Source organism: Atractosteus spatula, chromosome 2 (assembly GCF_055471065.1).
Source record: "Atractosteus spatula isolate fAtrSpa1 chromosome 2, fAtrSpa1.hap1, whole genome shotgun sequence".
Classification (NCBI taxonomy): Eukaryota; Metazoa; Chordata; class Actinopteri; order Semionotiformes; family Lepisosteidae; genus Atractosteus; species Atractosteus spatula.
The window spans coordinates 63,300,611-63,319,927 of record NC_142707.1 but is presented as its reverse complement, the minus strand read 5'-3'; the positions used below and the strand labels follow the sequence as shown (position 1 = coordinate 63,319,927).

The 19,317-nt window shown below is 36.1% G+C and overlaps 1 protein-coding gene across 2 annotated transcripts; it reads left to right on the top strand.

Moving 5' to 3' along the window:
• Positions 1 to 131: 131 nt before the first annotated feature.
• LOC148840045 (C-C chemokine receptor type 6-like) lies at positions 132 to 18,661 on the top strand. Of its 2 annotated transcripts, XM_088935287.1 has the most exons (3): positions 132 to 349; positions 13,379 to 13,463; positions 16,209 to 18,661. In XM_088935287.1, exon 3 carries the CDS (start codon positions 16,227 to 16,229, stop codon positions 17,313 to 17,315), a length of 1,089 nt encoding a protein of 362 aa, XP_088791413.1. In that variant the 5' UTR covers positions 132 to 349; positions 13,379 to 13,463; positions 16,209 to 16,226; the 3' UTR covers positions 17,316 to 18,661. The 2 variants fall into 2 exon arrangements, with proteins under 2 accessions (XP_088791413.1, XP_088791421.1); XM_088935295.1 differs by lacking the exon at positions 13,379 to 13,463.
• Positions 18,662 to 19,317: the final 656 nt, after the last annotated feature.

Here is a 19,317-nt window from a genome sequence, read left to right as displayed (position 1 = left end):
ACAGGTAATTATTCCATAAGTAATAATAAAATCTAAAATGGATAATGAATTGATTTTGGATTTGCCTGATTATCAGTTTGCTACCTTATTTTTTTAACAGGAGGAGCTGAAAGTAATTTGTGGTTCTCTAGAGAAGAGAATGAACTGAAGCTCTACAGATCACAGCTTGTCAGACTTCCTGCTGGCTGAGTGCACACGAAGTACGGACTGTTCCCACATCTTTATTTTCATCAGAAATACAGAAAATATACAATATAATTCCAACCAAATATACAGCATACTTCTTCAATTCAACAACCTGCCTTTGCCCATTTTCTTGAGCAATAAAACAGAAGAAACAAGGCGTAAGGTAAGTAAGAATATTTATACAGATATTATCTAACAATTTGTTGAATGTTAACAAAACTAAATACAAATATATATCAAATATACCAAACAATGGTGAAAAGCTAGATAAGTTGATTTCTTATGGAATATGTACACAACTCCAAAAAAATTAACACGCAATATATAATAAATTATTATTATTTGTATCCCCCCAATAATCGTCTTTGAATTAAATGCAGGGTTATTTGGTTTATAAACATTTGAGATATTTAAAAAACTTTACAGTCTCATGTCATACAATCTTTCTTTGTGACAGTTTCTTCTTTTGAACGTGCAACTTTAGCCTTTATGTTTTTTTGTAGTTTTTTTCTTTCCATGTTACCCTCTATTTTTCAATTCCTTCTCTATATCTCTATATTATATATATTATATCTAACAGTCTGCACTTCAACGGACTGTAATGCAGAATACTGTAATTGCACAACTTGAATAAATACAAACTTTCTTGGTTATAAGTCTTTTGTGGGGTATTTATACAGTATTTATACAGTAACGACATCGGAAAGCTACATCTACACAAATATGGCACTCTAGGACTCTCAGTATATTGTTGATTTTAGTCAACATGATAAACTCTTTGGTGATGGTTGGGTGGAATATGTAATACTATTATTGCTTTTCACCTTTTTGGGGTTTTGAAAGGACACCACACTACCAGTTTCAGTAACACCTGCATTTATTTTATTCATAACACATTAAGAAAACATTACATAAACTTAATTTCCAATTGTATATGTAAAACTGCATATAATCTGGATCTTTGCACATTTTTCTAAATCTAACCACTGTTTTATTTCGCCTGCCTCTGAAAATGCAGCCTGTAGCACACATAGAAAATTAAAGAGAAGTGTACAAAAAAAAGCCTCTGGGGAGGAGCCAAGTTCTGTGAGCAGAGATGAAAATGCAGTAGTAAAGAATGAAACCTCAAAAGAGAATGTATGTTAATCCCATTACAGACCGTACAGTACATCAAACACTAAACCACAAATAAAGATTTGCCATGCACTATACAAGACTGGTAGGGAATTCTTTGGAACAACTTCCTGTTGATTCTTAGTTTCCTGGACTTTTCAAAGGTCAATTCTGATTGACCTGCGTCACAGGTAAAGATTTAAATTAACTGTATCCAGCTGCCTTCTTTCTGGTTCTTTTCAATGCAGATGTGTATGAGACATTCATTTTGTGACTGTGTCTTTTTTAATGAGAAGTAATTTGGCTCACTGGGTTACATACTGCGTGCACATATAACTACAAGTCAAATAAAATCACAGAAGTCAAATGTATTTTGGAAGAGCGGGTGTGTTAAACCAGAAAATAAAAACTAGCCAACATCTGGGCATTTCTATGAGGATACCTACTGTACAATCTCTGCCAACTAAAAGCACCTCCATTAGAAAGACAAAAACATACAAAAATAGATGCAATATGCAGCCTTCAGACTGCTCACATCTTACACAGGCTACACCATTAGCTAATTCTAGCAAGCTAAAAATAAATATGTAACATACTAGACCTCTGTTTTGAACAATATTTAAACTGTGTAAGTACCATTTGTGTATAAACGCTGTGGAAAACACCTAACACACTACTCTCCTTTCTTAATACCAATTGATATTTTAAACACAATTATGGATGTACAGAACCAAAGAGGTGCTTTCTTGAAGATTTTTTTCTGTTCACATAAAAAGCAGTACTTACTCATTATATCATTGCTCTCACTTAATTTGTAAAGGGAATATTCATTTTCAGGCCAATCTTTAACTATCCCAGTTGTTCTTTATTTCCCTATTTTGTCATGTGATGAATAACTCCTTCAAAGTGAATATGCCATTATTTAATGAAATACTGTAAGTGATGTGCAGTAAGTACAGCCAAATTACTATGTGGAAAAAATGCTTTTAAAGTACATTTTTTAGGTATAATTAGATACATTATCAGAGGTCATTTATCATCACCAAATATCCGTGCTTTCTCCACATGTACTGTATATACTGTAGAAATCGGTTAACAGTACTACTTTTAGAATTAAAAGTGGATAGGATATAAGGAAACATATTATGAATATTTTAAATTTAGTATTTCTACATTTATTATTGGCAAACACAATCTGATAAAAATGGAAAAAAATAATATCATTATTGTATTGGCAATAATCACCACATTTAAGTAAGTAATTTATTAGATTTTCACCCTATGTATTACCTACTATATTATAGACTCAACTCTTTTAGTAACCCGATATTGTGCATTAAGGCAAGTCAGTGATATAATCGCAACAAGCAGAGGTTGTAACTGCTTCTTAAAATACAATACACAATAAGTTTCTTATATTTATTGTCACCAGACAGTGACATTGTACTTGTTTGTCTTCAATGAGAATAAGGATCATTTAGAGGGAACAATATTTTGTAATGGTTTCTCAGGAAGTTAGCATTTTATTGAAACTTTTTTGCTCACCAGTTTTAACTAGATTATGTTCAATTACAATTTTTTTAATGAAACTACATTTTCACAAGATCAGATTTCTAAAACTCTTGAAGTCCTCTGTCTTCTGCAGCTATTTTTAGTAGTTTAGTTTTTCAAACCTTTTCTTTCTCTAGTTTCTTTTGTGTTTGCAGTGATGGTCCTTAACCTTCATAAACTGTACAAAAACACATTATCTTTAATTCAAGTCACAGTTTAATTCTTTATGTGACATCAGACTGGTCATTTCCTTCATTTTGCTTTTGTAATTTAACATCTCAATACTACATTGATAAAAAAGTACGGAATTCTTCTCCAAAATCAAAATGCTACTTAGAGGCTGGAATGAGCTGAGCTAACAGTGGTCTCTTTGTGAAAAAGAAAACAGAGGATTCCCCTACAAAATCACCTGTGAGCTTTGCTGGCATAGAGGGAACACCTGCTCCACCACAGAACAGAACTGAAACACTGATTTAAATTGAGGCATAGTCATTATTTCCACTATATTTTCTTCAGACACGGCCGGAAGTTGTATCTGTATTTCAGGTCAGTTTGGGACAATGTCTTGTTTCTTATAGCATACTCCAGGCCCCTGTTGCCCCCAGATGAATGTAACCAGAAGTATATGATTGGCAGAGAAGCTCCAGTTCTCAGGTGCACACAGAGGCAGAGTGAGGAGAAGTGAAACAAGTCAAAGGAGCTCCTTAATGGGAGTATAAACAGCTTTATGTAGAAAGAATTTCAGATTTCTTTTTAAAGTCAACTCAGGGCAGTATGGAGGCAGAGCGGTTAGTGCTGCTGCCTTACAGGCAGGGTCCTAGGTTCAGTAGTGCCTTTAGACACCTGGTTGTGTGGTGTGTGCGAGCTGTTTTTTTCTTGTAGGTTTGCTCTGGGTGCTCGTCTTTTTTTTCAATGTTAAGCGTGATAAGAATCAAGAAAAAAAGCACAGTAAGCGCTTCTATGAAAGTCCCACAATGACCCACTTATCAAGTGAAAAATGCCTTCCTGCTGTCAACACCTCTCGGGAACTTGCTAGCACCAGAGTCTCTTGCGCAATAATTTTAAGTTTTGTGTAGAGTACACAAGCAAGTGTAGAGTAAACATGCACAACCATAATACAGCAAACTAATTTACAGGAGATCCAAGTAAGAGTGTCTTTTCAAACACTACAGTAGAACTCTACTGTAGTGATTGACAACTTAATTGCATGGCAATACAAGGATCAAATAATCAGACCTCATTTGATTTCCTTCCTGGTGACATAGAAGGACAGCACTGTCTTCATACTCATTTGTTCTCATCTGCGTGATACAAAATACTGACAGTTATGAGGTGGAGACCCTACTCTCCAGGCTCATCTCCCACTGAACATTTATAAAATGATCCAGCACAACGCGTGGAATCTAGGGTTCAGATACCAGTGAACAGGCAAATGCCTATCCAGATTCTGCAAGAGGAATGGGAACCAATTTCATAAGACTGCATCACAGATGTACAATTTGGATTGCTTCTAATGACTAATATTAATTAGCATAAGTGACACTGCATTGAACAGCTTTTAGGAAAACCAAAAATCCAGCCAATAGTGTTGCTAAACATATGTATAGCTTTTCAGATGAATTTCTCTGAACTATTTAAAGCCAAACCACTATGTTATACAGGTTTTCCAAATACAAGCCGATCATGAAAAAACAGAAGAGCAAGTCACAGCTAGCACATACAGTACAGATATCCATTTTTTAAAAAGGATATAGTTATTTTGCAGTTTACAACAACTGAACCACACATGGAATGTTGTCTAGTCCTTACAGATGTTGTATAAGCTACATTGCATTGTAGCTGTCAGATGACAAAAACTGACTTATCACATGGATGAACTTCAGATGAGACAATCTGAGCAAAGTATCAATAAAAAATCTACAGGATTTGCTTTTTTTTTTGCTATAATAGGGATTATGGGTGTTTTGAGAAAACTATTACAATGGCTTATAATTCAAAAGCAAGAATCCTCTTAAGAACAATTTCTTTGTCATAGTTTTTCCATATTTTATTCAGTGTATATTATGTAAATTACCGAATAGGATTCCAAAGCGATTGTTTTTTGTAAGAGAGTCAAGATAATAAATAATACAGAATAAGTTATCATCTTAAAATACAGCTTTACTAAAATTACTTTAAAACCTCTTTTAATGTCATCAGCAAAGGAAATGCAGTATAAGAGCAACTCAGCAGTGGCACATTAAGAGCACTGATGCAAACATACTTCTTCAAACTTCAAACATACTACAACAAAGCTTCTGGTTTGTCTTGTCAAGTTAATTTCTGGTCATCATTTCATTCTTGTTGATTGATTTCCTTCACATAAGGCTGCTTTTGTCTTTTTAATCAATGTGCTGTAGTTCACATGGTCTTGAATTGTTTTTACTTTTTACAGGTTTAAGAAAATAATCTTTAAGGCATTTGTGAAGACAGGACAATCAGTATTCTACATGTTTAGCTCATATAAAAGTTCCTTAGAAAGAATAATACTTTTATGGGGTTTAGTTTCCTTTTTAAAATATCCAAAGGTAGCCTACAGATTACAGTTGTTTCACACTCATAAAGATTAAGCTGAGATGTGATTGAGATCTCAAGTAAAGCCGCAATTCTTAACTGATCCTTTGTTAGAGTCATTAGACACCTGAAAAGTTTTGCATACTAGGACCTTGAAAGTTTCACTGAAGAACTTTTGACTGTCTCTCTAGTGCATATTTTGTCTCACAACATAATCCGAGGGTTTAGGTGTCACACACTTCTTTAAAAGAATGCAGAACTCATGGTCTTATCTAAACTAGGCTGAGCTGGAAGTGTGTTTAATTAAACAAGTAACAAAGAGGGATGTTGGTTTGTTTTCTTATGTAGAAACTAAAATCCATTTAACTAAAAATAATTTAGGCTCAGGGATTAAACTATAACATTTTTGGCCCATAAAGATGTTCAGTTGGAGCATCTCAGTTTTTATTAAAATATTCACTTTTCAAAATTTGTTTATATAAATTGTTATTCAACAAAATATAACATTCACTGAAGGGGAGGGAGTACAGTACTTTTTCAAGTCCCTGTGGCTGGATTATGAATGGTCATAAAGATCAACTGAAGCATTTTATGATTGCAACAGAAAAAGTTAATTTTTGAAAAGAAGTAAATAAAAATAAGTCTTTTTCCCCTAAAGATATCCATAAAAGTAGCATAGTGTTCTAATCTGCTAACTTTACAGCTAAGTGTCCATTTATAATACTACAATAAATGCATTAATGCAATGGAACATGATTTGAGTTTTGTCAAAGTTGCTTGTTGAGTCCTTTCTCATGTAGAGATAGACAGTGGAGGGCCAAGATCTGGTTAAACTTCAAATGACTTCCCACATTTTGAAAAAAAAACACAGCCAATCTGTCTCGATAGCACCAAATCACACAAAGAGATCAAATGAGCCAATCTCTGACTCATAATACCACAGGCTCTTTCTGTTTTGCTCATACTATATACATATACAGGTCCTGTTTCAGCATATGTCCCCTTCCCAAAAACACACATTTCACCCGCCAGATGTGGAAAAGGACTATGAAATTGTTTAATATCAGAATTTTAGTTTGAAGACACATAAGAACAAAATATCTGATCAAAAAACATTTAATACCACACATTCTCGCTGGTCTATACTTAACGGTGAAGGTGCCTTTTCACCCTGGTATCTGATCTAAATCATTGAAAACAGAATATGTCAAATTAGCATCTCATTTGCATCTAACATTGGAAAATGCAGGATACAGTCAAATGCTGTAATGTACTCTAAAGTATCAAAGGGAGTGCCTTCTGCTATGCAGCTCACTCCTTACACAACAGACAGAGGATAGAGGAACACAGAGGACATTTTAGATAGCAATTTGGGACATTGAATTAAAGGTACTGTATAAAGAATAAAATGAAGGGCTGTGAATCCTTATTTTTTTTTAGGGGAACCATCAAAAAATTCTAGAAGGCAATATTTTTTCAGAATGTTGTTTGTGCCTGGTTTCACTCAGGGTAATCTCTTTAGCCTTTATCAGAGGTTTCTAATGTGTCACTAGGCCCAGACATTTGATTTTCCAGCTTTCGACAGAACAAGTGCTGCTATTGACAGTAAATTTAGGAAGTCTTTGTGCACCTAACCACCATTTTACCATGTGGCTCTGTGAGTGTGTTTTAGATGTAATTGTTCATGCTTAGTCATGGGTAAAGAAGTGATACTTTTAAAACAGGAACAAAAATATGGAATTAATTTCTTTAAAATGTATCCCATTTTTCTGAATGAGATTTTTTTATGTTAAAAAATGAGCTTGGAAATACTAACGCAAATGTTGTGTTTAATGAAATATTACAAAATGACTTCAATGGGATTTTCTAGTGACTCAAAATACTTCTTTTGTTGACTACAGTATATGAAATATTAAAATTTTACAAATCCAAAATTTTCAGAAGTTTTCATACTCATTCACCACTCGTTGTGCCCTTGGGTCATATCTTGGAAAAAGAAATACTATGCCCAATATGTGAACAGAACTACAGTACCTTTTACAACAGTGCAGTATATACATATTTTACATTTACATTGTTACTCACTGTTTTCATTTGTACTCAAAGGGGAATTCACATATACATAATTTTAGCAAGGTGGGCTAAGAGACAGAACACAAAAGAAAAAAACAGCCACCCATAACCATAATTAAAATCATTACAATTATCAAGATATATTTCCTGATCACTCTCCGTATTTATTTGTGTACTGCAGCAAGTACAAAAACTGCAAGAGTGATGGGACACTGATTTCTTTCCCACAAATGCTTTTGAGAAAATGAGAACATTGAGATGGAGAACAACACACATTCCAAAAATTAATTTTAATAATTTGTTTTCTTTTTGACGTATTAAAATACATTACTGTTTGTCCCTTGAGGATGAGAACACCATATTTTTCTCAGGTAACACAAGCAATCCTAATATTTTATGAAGTGTGGTATATCATTAATGAAGTGTATCATAATATACATGCAATAGATTTATTCCACGCTGAAAAGAGAGGAAAGAAAACATGTTTCGGCCGTGGAGCCATGAAGAAAACGTTGTGTTTTCTTTCTTCTCTTTTCAGTATGGAATAAACCTTTTACTTGTTCCTTTGCAGCCTAGGCATGCTGACGCAGCTACCCACCTGAACTACTTCATAATATACGTCTGAAAATGTACTTCATTTTAAACCTTGTAAAAATTTCAACATAAACTTCATCTCGGGGTCCAGAACTTATTTGTCTGTTACAACAGAGGAAATTCCAGTTGGATCCAGCAATTGTGCAATTGTGTTTCTAATGTCCAATCTAAGGTCCAAACTGGTACTGTACGTACTGATATAAACTGGTTTAAATTCTCACCAGTTAACTCCTACTGATAATATAAGAATTACCAGTATAGTAAACTGCATTTAAAAATAATACTTTAATAAACTAGTCTGGATTTTCATTTGTTCTGAACTGGAACGTACCCGTAAACTCTAGTCAAAGCTTTACTATTGGAATTTCCACTAGATATTATATTTCTTCCATTTAGAACTTCAAATTTGAATTTATTCTGACTCATCACCCCATGCTGGGGGGAAAAAAAACATTGCATTTTCTTCTGTTTTTCCAGAGTTTTGCAACAATTTTGCGCAAATTTCTTTAGTGCACAACATTGTTCACATTGATTTGCCTGAAATGCTACTAGCACAATCATTAAGCAATTATTAACCCATTTTCCAAAAAAGCCTAGATGTCAATGGCTTTTTTCTTACTTTTTATTAAAATTAGAAAAATAGTAGTTTAACTGTAGGGTTCGTGCAATGGTGGTTAAACTGGAACTGGAAGGAAACGGACGTTATTTTTGACAGTTTATTGCTGAACAGCCACGTTTCCAATTCTGTGTTCTTGCTCCCTCTCTTCCTGATCTTCCTTTTTTTTTCTCAGTCACGCTCTCCTCGCAACCAATCAGAAACCCCAGAAAGTCACATTAACGTGAACCTACAGTATCCGCCAATTGAATCAGACAAGTCCACACAACTCAAAATAGTTCAAAGTACTCAATTGAATAAAACAACAATAACAGGACCTAAGCTTACAGTATTAATGTTTTCATGTTAATGTTTTCTTTCATTTGAATTGTGTATAATAATTAGCAATATGTTTACAAAGTCATACTTACCGGTGTTAGATATACAGTACAAGTGGAACAGTGTAGAGGGGTTTTCATAACTGACAAGTACATGCAATGGCACGAAAGAGAGTAGATTGACCCAGGTACTGTACTGTAGCTGCTCAACCTGAGATAAATATGAACAAATAACCAGATATTTTGCAGAATTTAGACAGTTCATCTGGACTGATTGGATGACATCATTTTGTTAACATAACCCAAAGTGGAGATCAGAATCTATTGAGGTCAGGTTGTGTATTGTGTGTATTTATCACACTGAGTTAATTAAGAATTTGTTTTGCATACTCCTTTAAAAGTGATGCTTTACACATGAAGTTCCTAAGACTTTCTTTTATATAACTAACCTGTCATTTCTTGAAACTCTTTGTTTTGTATGGCGTTGTAGTGGCATTTCACAAACACTTGTCTTTACTGTTACTATTTTATTTATTTTTCTTTCCTTAATTTAACACACTGTTTGTTTCTTAAAATGAAACCTATTTTCTATATCATGCTCTTTCTTTGTTCCTCTTCCAGGCAAAATGTTTGGAGGCACGTAAGCAGTTATGAGGTTCCTTTTAGGCCATTATTCAAACTTTACCTCTCACATACACACAAAATGCTCTCACACTCTCTATTTTACCTCTCACATAAACACAAAATGCTCTCACATTCACTAGTTTTACCTTGCACATACACATAAAACACTCCTTCAAAATGTGAACGTGAGAGACAAAACTAGTGAATGTGAGTGCATTTTATGTGTATGTGAGAGGTAAAACTAATGAATGTAAGAGTGTTTTGTGTGTGTATGTGAGTGGTAAAATGGAGAGTGTGAGATCATTTTAGAGAGAAGTGAATTATGGCCCAATGTAGGCGGTCCATCTAAATGGCACAATGTGATTGGCTGAGAAAATTTATCAACAGGCTTTCTCATTTTCTGCTGTGCTCCAAGCTCCATGCTTAGTGAACATTCTAGAAAGAGGGCTGTCCCAATGACTGGCTCCAAAAGTATTAATAGTCTGTTTTTTAAATATTATTAATAGCCTGAATTTTTGTCACACTACACTAAACCTGAGAATGAAGCTTTGAGTTTGAGTCCTGGGCTGTGGTTGCTACCTGGATACCATCAGGACATACTGTACAGTATATTAATCCTACACAACTGATGAAAAAGCTGATCGCTTTAAGAGAGTTTTTGATACATACTTAAATTGGTATTCATTAGAAACTGCAGACATACTGCAGGTTTTTTCTTACACTTTTGTTGTTATTACTTTTTATTTATTTGCCTCATGCTTTAAACCAAAATGACTTTGGTTTAAAGTTTAAAGCATTTGTAGAACAGAGCATTTTATTGTAGCAATGTGAATGAAGTACTTTGCTGAAGGGTGTAAGAGCAGCGTCCCACCTAGGATTTAGGTTCACAATCTTCCAGTTATGAGTCTAGAGACCCAAACCAGATCTGTTGCCTAGGTGATTGCTTTTCTCACATTTCAAATCCAAAATCAGACTGACAATCTAGGTCAGTACAGTGATGTATACAAACAGTTTGCATATTGAAACAGTTTGCATACTGTTGCATACAGGAAATAAATTGAGGATCATCTAACGCAGGAGTTGTTAACCTTTTTTTGGCCAGGGACCACCTTTTTAAGAAACATTTCATGATGTTAACCAGTAAATATACCCAAACTTAAAAACAGAATGTATAATTATTAGTAATACTGCTATTACTATAAAATATTAAAAGCAAAATACACAGCAGACCCCCTATGTGAGAGTGAAGACTTTAGCTTCTACTATATTGTTTCTTGACTGTATTTACTCTCAAAGCAATATTATTATTATTGCTGATGTTATTTTGAAGAGAAGGGAAGCAACTACTGTATTTCACTATACAAAGTAAGTTACATTCGCTTATAAGCTATTGCGTTTCCATTTCTTTATGTCAAAGCAAAGGAAACTTGCAAAGAAATAGGTTATGCATTGCTCTGATACATACTGAGACATATACTGTAGCGCTCAGCCCCTCAGGTTTGACTAAGACATGAAAATATGACCCACTTTCTTTTTAAAAACAGAAAAATAAGCTTCAAAGCCAGAGAATTGTCATTTACCTAACATGGTAAGTGACAGACTGATGTTATCTCATTAGAGGGACCACAGGGTCCTTCCTGCACTGTTGAAGTGCTTCAGTTCCAGACTGTGTTGTCCCAACAGGGCAGATGTCTTCTGAGAGACACCTAATGAAACTAAAATTTCTGCAGCTTACAGCAACATAACAAGCGGCAGAAAGGCACTTGATATTCTTCTTAATAAGTTTCTCATTTACCCAGGTTTGCCTGGGCTCACCTCTGGGCTCATCACCAGAATGCCAGGGACATTTCGTTTCCTCATTGTAATTTCTTTAACTAAAGCTGGGGAAAATACAATTTCTGAAACTGAAATTCAGAAATAATATGTCTGAGATCAATCACATTTTATTCAAATATTTAATCATTTCTGAATTGGTTTTCATGTTTTATCTTTTTAAAACCAGTGGCCTTTTGTTATGTTATTTTTGTAATTAATTTAACTTCACATACTGTATACTATGGGTGTTGACCAGAGGTGCTACTGTATACCCACCACTATATATGTATGTATTTTCTGAACAGTTATGATTGCTAATGTTTAGCTATTTGCTTCAAAACACATTTTATCCTTGGATCATCTTACAAATTCGGTTTCAAAATGTAGCACGGAAGAGAGCACGTAAGAGTTCTGACCCCTCCAAAAGCATGGAAATTTCCAAGGCACTGAATATCCCCTAAAGCCCATTAAAGCTCATTATAAAGAAGAGGAGAAAATATGGCATGTGCATGCTCTAGTCCAATATAAAAAATTTATATTTCTTTCATTTGATGATTTCAAGGCATGAAAGTGCCTTGTGGAAGAGTTGTCACTGGACATGTCACCTGGTGTGTCTCTTGCCAGCATCATGAAAAGTGTATAATTAATACTAATTGCTTACACTTATATGGCGCTTTTCTGGACACTCCACTCAAAGCGCTTTACAGGTAATGGGGACTCCCCTCCACCACCACCAATGTGTAGCATCCACCTGGATGATGCGACGGCAGCCATAGTGCGCCAGAACGCTCACCACACATCAGCTATCAGTGGGGAGGAGAGCAGCGTAATGAAGCCAAATCATAGATGGGGATTATTAGGAGGCCATGATTGGTAAGGGCCAATGGGAAATTTGGCCAGGACACCGGGGTTACACCCATACTCTTTTCGAGAAACGCCCTGGGGATTCTTAATGACCACAGAGAGTCAGGACCTCAGTTTTACGTCTCATCCTAAGGACGGCACCTGTTTACAGTATAGTGTCCCCGTCACTATACTGGGGTATTAGGACCCACATGGACCGCAGGGTGTGCGCCCCCTGCTGGCCCCACTTACACCTCTTCCAGCAGCAACCTTAGTTTTTCCCAGGAGGTCTCCCATCCAGGTATTGACCAGGCTCACACCTGCTGAGCTTCAGTATAGGCACCAAGAGTCACTGTTGCACAGCAAACGGAGAACCCCATGGCAACAAACACCCACCCAGCCAAGGTGGTGGATGGGCAGTAGTGTGTCACTAGTTGATTAATTCATCTCATATTCATCTAATAATATAGCCCAGGCCCGAACCCGTGACATCTGGGCTTCAGAGATGAACTTGTTCTCTGAGAGTGCAATGTACTGATTGTTACATACCGGCTTCTGTAATGTTTGTGTTACACTTTTAAGGTTCTGTGTTTCAATTATTTACTGTGTTTCAATTACTGTATTTGTATTCAAGTGGATCAATTAGCTACGTACAGTATGTTATTATGAGACAACGTTGTCATGGCAGCATCCTGATATTAACAATTGAACCTGTAAACAGGAAGCAGTGGTTAAACAAGTATATATAGCAAACTTCAGCCGTTTCAGACACAAATTGTTACTATGGTAATGGTGGGAGGTCACCTGTGTTCGGACCTTCTCCAGACCTTGAACACTTTGAATTGCTGGTCTCTTTGTCCCATAGATGGGGAGTCTCCAGCTCGCACTTGAAATCTCTTATCTGTTAACTCCCGTCCCTACTGTAACTCAAAAGAGCTTAAGCATGGAATGTTTTGTACCAAAAGAAGTCTTTGTGCAGAAAGGAATTAGTTAGCCCTTTTTCACATCTTATATCTTTCTTCACCTTTAAGGTCTGGCTATTCAATTAAAAACATGACATAACCCTATAAATATTTCTTTTTCTTTTTACCAGATTTTGTTCAATCATCAGCGTTGTCACGGTGACCTCTCAAGACCCAGAACCACCTTTGCAATACCAATTTACACATTGAGATCAGGTAGGAACATCTTTCTCACTCTTTACATTAAGAATATGTCCACATCCCAAACTCAAAGATGATACTTTTACCATTATCTTCATTTAGAGAGAACAAACATGTGGCCCAATATTGAGCTCTCTCCCTAATAGTGACAAGAAAAAGGGCTCACAAATCTAAGGCCACATGCAAGTCTTCATACAATGCAAGACTTAAATGTAATGCAATCTTTCCAAAAACACTCCTACACATTTGTGTTTTTATTTCTTTTAGAAATCTCTTTAGCAGGGCAATACATTAACTGACCCAAATATGGCACACACAATTGTTGACATGGCTCAATGTCATTTACAGTACTTGAATTTGTTTTGGAAGAGCATCTTTGTTAAGAGTCACTTTCTCTTTGCTTAACTTTGTTGTCATCCTCTTGTGATGTGGTAACATCACAGTATATCCTCCTGCTGGTCACTCTTCTCAGTTTCGATTCTCTCCCTTCATTTATGAGGATGTTTCCTTCTTGTAAATCAAGTTCACAAGTTCAAGTTCATGTTTCTTTGTCATTCCAGCCATATACAAGTATGTAGTGGAACGAAATATCGTTCTTCCTGGTCCACGGTGCAATTGCAGACAGGACACTGACATAGACGCGTGTAGACGGGACACGCATAGTGCAAATTACTAAGGCAGTGTACACAGGATATACAGTACACATTGTGCAATTTGACTATCACAGAATAGTACAAAGAATACATCATACAATATACACTAAACACTGGGGGAATGTAATCCCTGTTTCTGGAATTGGAGTGGGTGCAAGTAGATTCCAGGGTGTTGAGGAGCCTGAAAGCCTGTGGGAAAAAGCTGTTACAGAGTCTGGTGGAGCTAGCCCACTAAATGGTGGTGATTTGGTCATGGTAGATCTGTCTTCAATGGCTTTATTTGTTAAGCGGCAGCAAACACATTATATACAGTCTAGAGTGTCTAGGCAGAGTATGCATGTAATGAATGAAGCCTGTGAATGATGACATCTGATATTGTTTTGGAGGCGCTTGAATTTCTAATGGATGTGCCATGGTGTTGAATCCACTTGAGAATTTTACTTGTTCTTTGGGACTATTTGTAGAATCCAGTTTTCCTTGTAATATGAGAGTACCTTGAGAAAAGATTTAGTGCAGGTAGTCCCCCCCAATCTCCCAATGTGATTTAGAGCAGTTAAGTACCTAGGATCAAGTGTGACCCCTTATGCTATTCTAGATGCTTATGTTGATTTCTTTAGAATGTTGCAAATCCTGTAGTCTTGGTGAATCCTGCAATATGTAGAACTTGGTAATAAGAATCCATCAATCACTTCTAAGAATATTATCTCTAAGTGTATATCCAGTTTACTTGAAATACACCATGCACACAAAAGGCTCCGACTAGCTTTGTTGGTAGAGCATGAGACTCATAATCTCAGGGTAGTGGGTTTGTGTCCCATGTCGGGTGCCAGGTCCTCTATGTTGGAGGTTTGGCACAAGGCTAATAACCCTGTCACGTAAAAAAACAATGTTATGGAAACAGCAACAGGATGTTGCTGCCCCTTCATGCCGGAAGGCATAACAGGCAAACATCCACATCCATCCACCATGCACACAGATGGTCCATTGGAGTGTAAGCATCTGAGGGAAAATTTTGAAAACTCGAAATGCATCTTGAGCATGGGCAAAGAAATAATTTCGTGTTGATACACTCAATATCTTGTGGATACCCTTAAATGGAAGTCTGTAAGTTTGCGGTCATGTGATCTAGCTACCATGACACTCATGCATTCCTGGTCAGTCAGGATTAATAATGTGGGACATGTTGCATGAAAGCAATGTCATTGTTTTATTGCAATTTGATGATGAATGACTGTTCCTACCATAAACCTATAGTATAATTCATTTGTAATGCTAAATTTGTGCAACTCGTGTAGACCATGGAATTAAAAACATGAATGGACCCAGAGTTCACAGCCATCATTGGAAATTATAGTGAAGTGACACAATTGCAGATTAACAGTACATGATGTGCGACTAGCATTCATCATTGAGTCATAGAGAACTGCATGGAGTACTGGCACACAGAAGGACATGACGGAAGACTTAATACTCCACATTTAGTACTTTTTTAAAATCGTATAATGTTGGGCAGCCAGTTGACCTTGGACCCCTAGAGGTTTTTTTCTCCTTACAGAGGAGTTTTTGGTTCCTCTCCTCTTCTGGCTTTTTCTCTTTCTGTATTGTAATGTCATGTACTGTACTGTCACACAGCTTTGTTGAGTGCCTTGGGGCTACCTTGTCGTGAAAGGTGCTATATAAAAATAAATTGAATTGAAACATTGTTAAAGAGCTCCTAGTGTCCTAATGAAAATTGTATGAATCTTACTGTATAATACTTTAAACCTTTTTTTATCATCCAATACAGATATATTTCAAGAATTTTATTTTATTTTATATAGAATGCTAGCTTAAAGATCACCAATTACATAAAATGTATAATGTATAAAAATAAATAAATCTTGGATACCAGAAACAGTGGATTAAACATTGAAGCGACATGCCATTGATACTGCTAGATGAATTGATTTTTTGTGGGATTTTCTTCTCAAGGCTAAATAACAATTTCTTAGAAGGTTTTCCATTATTTTTTCTTTTATACTTTATATGTTACATGTGTCAAGTAAAAGAAACAAAAAACTTTGCAAGGGTTCATGACTAAAGTTATATGATTTCTGTTTTCTCACAGGGGGTCACCGTTGAAAAAATGACATCTGAGCCGTATACCACAACATCTTTTGACTACAGTGATATCGTTTTTCCTTGTGACCACAAAGAAGCTCGTGACTTGCACTCAGATATCATAGTTTATGTGAATTCGATAATATGTGTATTAGGCCTGTTGGGCAACACATTGGTTATTGTTACTTATGCCTTTTACAAGAAACCAAAGTCCATGACTGATGTTTATCTGCTCAATGTGGCAATAGCAGACATTTTATTTGTCATTGCACTTCCTCTAATAATATACAATGAACAGTATCAGTGGCATATGGGCAAGTGGGCATGCAAGCTGCTGAGGGGCATCTACAGCATTAACTTGTACAGTGGCATGTTACTGCTTGCCTGTATCAGCACTGACCGCTACATTGCCATTGTGCAAGCCAGAAGGTCTTTCAGGCTTCGATCGACAACACTGGTCTACAGTCACATCATCTGTGCAGCTGTCTGGATGGTTGCAATTACTGTATCGACACCTACTTTCATATATTATGACAAATATGACATTCATGTGGGTGATGGTGATGACATACCGGTCTGTGAAAACAGGTTTGACAGCAATGATACGGCAGTGTTGATGAAGACTCTGATGCCAAGCATGCAGATCTCAATTGGCTTCTTCTTTCCATTACTTATCATGGTTTTCTGTTACTCGAGCATCATTGTCACCCTGCTGCAGGCAAAGAACTTCCAGAGACACAAGGCTGTGCGAGTTGTCATGGCCGTAGTGGTGGTCTTTATTGTCTGTCATCTGCCTTACAACATCATGCTCCTCATCCACACAGTGGTGAAATTTAAAACAGACCAGAAGTGCGACACCGAAATAGAGAGGTCGAAGATTACAACTGTGTTGCAGTGCCTGGCTTATTTCCACTGTTGTCTCAACCCTCTGCTGTATGCCTTTATTGGGGTGAAGTTCAGGAACCACTTCAGGAAGATCATGCAGGACTTGTGGTGTTTGGGTAAAAGATACATTTATGTCCGACGCACCTCTCGGTTCACATCAGAGGTCTTTATTTCCAGGAAATCTAGCGAAGTTTCCAATGCTGAAAATGCTTCCTCTTTTACAATGTGAAATTGGCATTTTATTGTTAGTTGTGAGCATAGCTTAACCTCCAATACACATATAATCTCAATAAGCCTGAATACCTGCTTGTTATTCTTTCAACGAAAAGGGCAAATGCATATCCAAATATGCTGCCTTATGCTACTTAAATCTGATCCACACTGCACATCTTTCCTACAGCAGCACAGTAGCAGTCTGGTAGCACAGTCTCTAGATGACTAAGTGAGAAACACAAGATACAAATGAAAAAAACAGAAAACCTTTGAAGAAATACACACAAATTTGATTTCAAAGTTTATATTAAACAGTGCATAAAGTTATGGTATTTAATTACCCTTGAAATTTGATCTTTGTGTGAAATTAAGAATTGTCCACATTCAGCAAAAGGGCAAAACTATTATGAAGGACCACAAAGGGAGTATGTAAAAAGTATTGTGTAAGTAATGGCAGATGTTGTTTACTTCCATCCTCAAACTCTTGTAAATTCTTATATATGTAAATATACAGTTGATTTGTACTTTTGTAAACAAAGCTTTCATGCTTTTGACAATATTTACACTGTGTAGTACATTTGTCAGCTATTTGTATATTTCTTGTTATTGTAAATTTTCATATTAAGTTTGAAAGACATGGTAACAAGCTTAAATTTATTCCAGCAACATAAGAATATAATCTCTTTGTTTCCTGTATTCAACAAAATGTTCATATAGCAAAGAGTACTTTGTAAGTGCTTTTGAGGGGCAATAACAAATATGAGATATTGTGGGTAATTTTCTGATCTGTAATGTGTCCACACTTTTAAATTTTCATACCAGATAATGCTGGAAGAACACCTTTCTGGGCCTGGTTTTTAAAGTTAATAGGTACAGTATGTGATCACAGCCCTATGTTTAGTAGGTATGAATGGGGTTTCTCAAGGGAGAACTTTAATCATTACTTAAAAACTGAGTGGTACACATCTACTGGAAAGCCTGTCAATGGCTTAGCTATGATTCCCTCAGAAGCTGCATGAACTCCAGGCCAATAACAGGAACCAAAAAGCTAAAGCTGGATTAAAATAATCTGACCATTTGCATGCCATCTGAAATCTGTCATGATGGCCACTGTGTTTCAGTAGCAGAGCTTTATGACATGACCCTACAGTATATGCATACATCAGTGCATTCTTTGTAAATATCAAAGCTTTTCTTCATGAATGTACAGACTTCTGTGAGTCTGCTGTAGCCTGTAAGAGACAAATGTTCAAAGGATAGCCTCTATACCAAATTCTATACCAAATGGTCATAAATACCTGCATAGAAAACGTGTTTTCAATGTTTCTTTTATTCAAATTAAAAAATTGTATGTTTTAAAAATACTGGTTTGTCCATGTTTGTAATGTGTCTCACAGATTATACAGTTATCCGAATCCAAAACTAAGTATTTCTGAAGGCCTAAATGGAAGGATAAACATGACTTCACACAGACAAGGCCTACACGTAAAAGTAACACATCCTTATGATAATGAGGCCCCCCAACTATTCTACTATCCCTGATTAAAACTTTAACTTTAAACTGAACTCAAATTCTGAAGATGACTCTATTAACTGAATTCCCACTCCCATATGGCACATTTTTACATACAATAATCCAAATATGCACATTCGCATTCCAATTAACACAATTAATAAACCATTAAGCGAGTTGTAACAGGCTTGAACAATCCACATTTTCTAGGCCAGTGGTTCTCAAACTGTGGTACGCACATATTTCAGCTTCTGAATGAATTTATCGAAGAGAATGGCATCAACTGGATAAAACGCATCGGAGTTTGTACAGACGGTGCTAGAGCGATGACAAGCCGACACGAACTGCCAATATGAACTGCACCATCCAGGCCGTCAAGAAAATGCCTTACAATTTAAAATCTGTTAGACTCTGTTATGAATTGTATCAAGGCTTGACTAATTAATTCACACCTCCTTTGCTCAACTAAACAGGCTCACCCCTCTCACTTAAATGGTGCTTTTTT